Source organism: Centruroides sculpturatus, unplaced genomic scaffold, assembly GCF_000671375.1.
Source record: "Centruroides sculpturatus isolate CEXI.00-Female unplaced genomic scaffold, Cexi_2.0 scaffold298, whole genome shotgun sequence".
NCBI classification, from domain to species: domain Eukaryota; kingdom Metazoa; phylum Arthropoda; class Arachnida; order Scorpiones; family Buthidae; genus Centruroides; species Centruroides sculpturatus.
The window spans coordinates 608,260-612,677 of NW_019384568.1; the positions used below are offsets into that span (position 1 = coordinate 608,260).

Below are 4,418 nucleotides of genomic sequence, written 5' to 3' on the forward strand. Positions count from 1 at the left end.
AAAAAATTGAAAGTTATAAACTATCTTCCGAACATTTTTTTTTTTTATCGCGTGTGGTATATATATATATATATATATATATATATTCCCTTAAACCGATTCTTATCACGGCGACTCGCAACATTCAGAATCGATCAAAGGTTTAGAATAATGGGAAAAGAAAATCTTAGGATCAGACGCGATGAATCGATCGGGTCATTACTAGACCAGCGACCCTTTTCTATTGGCTCTCGGTAAATAATTTCCAGGTTTTTGGACACTTGTGGCTTGACAGACGTGCAGACATAGAGGGCCTATCACAGGAAACGGGCAAGAGCCTTCCCTATCTTTGCTACTTCTCGTTTTCGTAGGCTCGAAGAACACTGTTACATATGTTCTACATTTTACTGTACTTTTTAATTTTGCTTTTTTAATATACTAGGACGTTATAGATAAGCAACACTGGCCTCCCTTGACTTCTGGGAGGTATGTAATTGATATAGGAACCTACTAAATCGTGGTGTACGAGTGCTTAACATTCCAGGGTATCGCGCTACGACTTAGACCATTCTCCTACAAAAATTTTTTAATTATTTCTTCAATTTTTACCGTATATTCTTCTTTTTCTTTGTCTTTTTTAATAATTTTACTTTCTAAATTTTGAATTTGTAAGGAAATTATTATATATTTTCCCATAATATTAATTACACGAGCGCTAATTGATTAAATATCAAGTGATGCAAATTATCATTCTAGCATTGTTTCTCCCCATTTCTTTTAATTATAAATTGAAATTAATTTTTTAAAAAATAAAGTTTTATCGTGAAAAATTCCATTGATTTCTTTATTTTTTTTTTTACGGTTCTTGTTGATAACAAAGAGCTGTAGAATCCTTGGCAACTTCATTAAAGACAAAATACTACATTAATCACTTCTCGCTCTTAATCCATAAAATACTTATATTTCATATTAAATACTTATAAATAAACCATAGAAATTCTTTTTAAATTTCACTCAAATTAAAAAATTTTATTACTTTTTTCTACTCGATTTTTCTGTAATTAATCTCTGTCCAACTGTCACATTACCCTGTGAAATTACAAATTTCTCAACTTTCTGGATTTTTTTTTTAATTTTTTATTTTATAAACTGGTAAAATTAAATAATTAAAATGTCAAGGACAAATTTAAATAATTATTTTATTAACTGTCAGTTTATTATAACGAATTTATTTAAGTCACTCCTTACTAATCTCCACCCAAAATCACTAATATGTAGCGGCATTTATCTTGATGATAATTTTTTATGATAAAGTACTGTAGATGATGGCTAGTTTACTGTAGATTTTTTTTCTCTTGGCTTTAATGGGCAGAAGGGAGAGCAACATATGGGTAATCTACCAAGAGGGATTGCCTACAGAGGGAAAGTTTCCCTCTGTAGGCAATCCCTCTTGGTAGATTACCCATATGTTGCTCTCCCTTCTGCCCATTAAAGCCAAGAGAAAAAAAATCTACAGTAAACTAGCCATCATCTACAGTACTTTATCATAAAAAATTATCATCAAGATAAATGCCGCTACATATTAGTGATTTTGGGTGGAGATTAGTAAGGAGTGACTTAAATAAATTCGTTATAATAAACTGACAGTTAATAAAATAATTATTTAAATTTGTCCTTGACATTTTAATTATTTAATTTTACCAGTTTATAAAATAAAAAATTAAAAAAAAATCCAGANAAGTAACTCGAAAGCGACCACAACATTCGAACCACATCGAAGAATTGACATCATGCAAATGGTTAAATATTTCCTTTAAATCATCAACAGATAAAGAATGTTTTCTCTCCTGTAAACGGAAGACTCGTAGATTGGGAAGATGATCAAAAATCTGGTATATCAATGCCTTTGTAACGCTTTCACAATTAATGAAATAAATCTTTTTCAGGGTAACGGGTAGAAAAATAATCGACTTCAATGAATAATCCTTAAAATTAATACCGTTTATACGTATATTTTCCAATGAAGGAGCATTCTTGAAAACTAAATAGAAGAAATCATCCCATGGTTCCCATTCCAGTATGTTGCATGTAAAGGATTTCAAGGATCTAAAAATTGGCTTGTTATCGGCAGATACGCTCCTGAAGTACAGATGAAATATAGAGAAAAGATAGATTGTCTCTAGATTTATGCAATATTTTCCAATGAAGTACATATTGACGTATTTAATGTTGTGTAATTCTAATCTCTTCAAATTTTTACCTGAAAGTGATAGAAATTGCACAATTCCTACTTCGAATGTTAGATTGTTATTACGTGAAATGATTGAAAGATTTTCTAAATAATTTAATTTTGGCAACGTAAGCAATTCTTCATCATTTATATTTACTTCGCGTAAGTGCAATTCTTTTAAATATGGAGTACAGAGCAATATATCGAATATTTTCAATGGCTCCTCTTGAAAGAATCGTGATAAGTTTAAATTCTCGAGGTGTAGAATACGATCGAAATAATAGCAGCTGTAACGATTTAATGTAGTGTATAAAACATTTTTGCTGGCATCCAAAAGTCTTAAATTGTGAGTATTTAACACAGTAATAAGGCCCTTCCACGTGACTTGGGTGTCATCTATTCTTAAGTATTCAAGTTGCTTACATCGACAAGCTTTGTTTGCATCGTAGAATAGAGAGAATAACCCAAAATCCGTGATGGAACATGAAGATACATTTAAAAATTTCAAGAAATGGCAATTTTCTCCAATATTTTCTAAAATTTTATCAGTTGTATTTGTGTTTCTTAGATTTAATTCGATAATATTCGGCATATGATTTATCAATGTTCGTAGATCCTCTTCAGATAAATTTGCAAAAGTTATATGGGCAAATGTAATTTTCTGAAAAGATGGACATCAATTTCGTACAGATAATTTCAAATTTATCAATAATATTGTTTAATAATATTTTTAAAAAATCGTTTAATTAAATCTACCTTACAAACACTTTCCATACGTAAAAATGGTAAATCGTATAGAAGAAAAGATAAGTATAATCTCTTAATCCCAATTCTGTGTATGCAATATGTGAATAGAGGATTATGATAAGGTGGAGGCACCATTAGATCTTCGCAAACCATTGGAGCTAAAAATGATAAAGTAAAAGCAATTAAACTAGAGAAATGTACTTTATTTTCATAAAATATTTTACCAAATTTAAAAAAAAAACACATACAAGCAAGCTTTTCATGTAATAATTAAAAGAGAATAGTTTTTTTGTAAGCAGTTTGCAATGAATATTTGATTATTTTCTTCGTTGCTACTTAGCCTTAAATTATTCTGAATAATTAATGATATAAAGGATCGATAATCACAAATAATAATAATAAAATGATGCCCTCCTTATATAAATTATATATATACATATTCTATTGTTTGCTGGGTGAGCAGTTTAGTAATTGGCTATTTGTTCCATACGATGTCATCTAAAAATTATCTCATAATGATGTAGCCAATTTATTTTGTGGCAAACAGGATTACATTCATTTATAATATATTACGAGACATAAAGTTGTAACCGTGCGATCTTTAACTAGAGCTTCAATTTCCAGGCAAATTTCCCATGGCGCAAGGAAATTTTATGTTTATTTTAAGGATGGAATGGTTATATTTATCTTTGAAATACGTCATAGAGAATCTCTGGGCTCTTGTAAGAGAACAAAAAGAAAAAAAAAAGAAAAAGAATTGTAAAATATAACTGATGTAATATCTTACTCAGGGCCATCTTGTTTTCTGCTTCCTCGAACAGTATTGTTGTTTCTTATATGTATATTTTTCATAATATTAACAATTTTCTCTTTTCTTTTCTTCCTCTATGCAAAGAAGGAAACGAGATTAAATTCACTTTATGTTTCTTTCAGATAATAAAAATGAGAATAATCTAAGAAACGTGCTAAATTCAATTAAATTTCGTGTTAAAATTCCACTACATAATTAGTATTTTTACTCTCAAACATTAAAGAAAAAAAAAATACAATTGAACTCTGCTATAACTGATGAGAATAAACGAAAATAATAATGATAATAAAAAAAGATTATAGTTTATTTTTAGCAATTATAATGTTTTAAACATTGTATTAATTTCTGTTTGATCCCCTTTGACCTTAACAAAAATTTTAAAAATAAATGTAGACACATACACGAAAGTTAGCGTGCCCCGGACGTACAGACGGATTAAACCATTGCTCTAGCGTTTGGACATGAGATGACATTGCTAAAATAATAATTAAAAAATTTATATTTATGTAATTATGCAATTTACATGCAAATTATTTATTTAAAATTTAAATTATTTTTTCTTATAATATTGCCATCTATTGGTAGATTTTACAAACGTTACAGAGTTGTATGCATAAATATATATATATTAATATTTAATATATTATATAA

The 4,418-nt window shown here is 28.7% G+C and overlaps 1 protein-coding gene across 1 annotated transcript; it reads right to left on the bottom strand.

Annotated features, from left to right (window-relative positions):
* Positions 1 to 726: 726 nt before the first annotated feature.
* On the bottom strand, positions 727 to 3,109 carry LOC111624089. The gene is made up of 3 exons (XM_023366868.1): positions 2,966 to 3,109; positions 1,725 to 2,870; positions 727 to 753 (listed from the first exon to the last, which is right to left on the bottom strand). The coding sequence occupies exons 1-3, from the start codon at positions 3,107 to 3,109 to the stop codon at positions 727 to 729; spliced, it is 1,317 nt and encodes a 438-aa protein (XP_023222636.1).
* Positions 3,110 to 4,418: the final 1,309 nt, after the last annotated feature.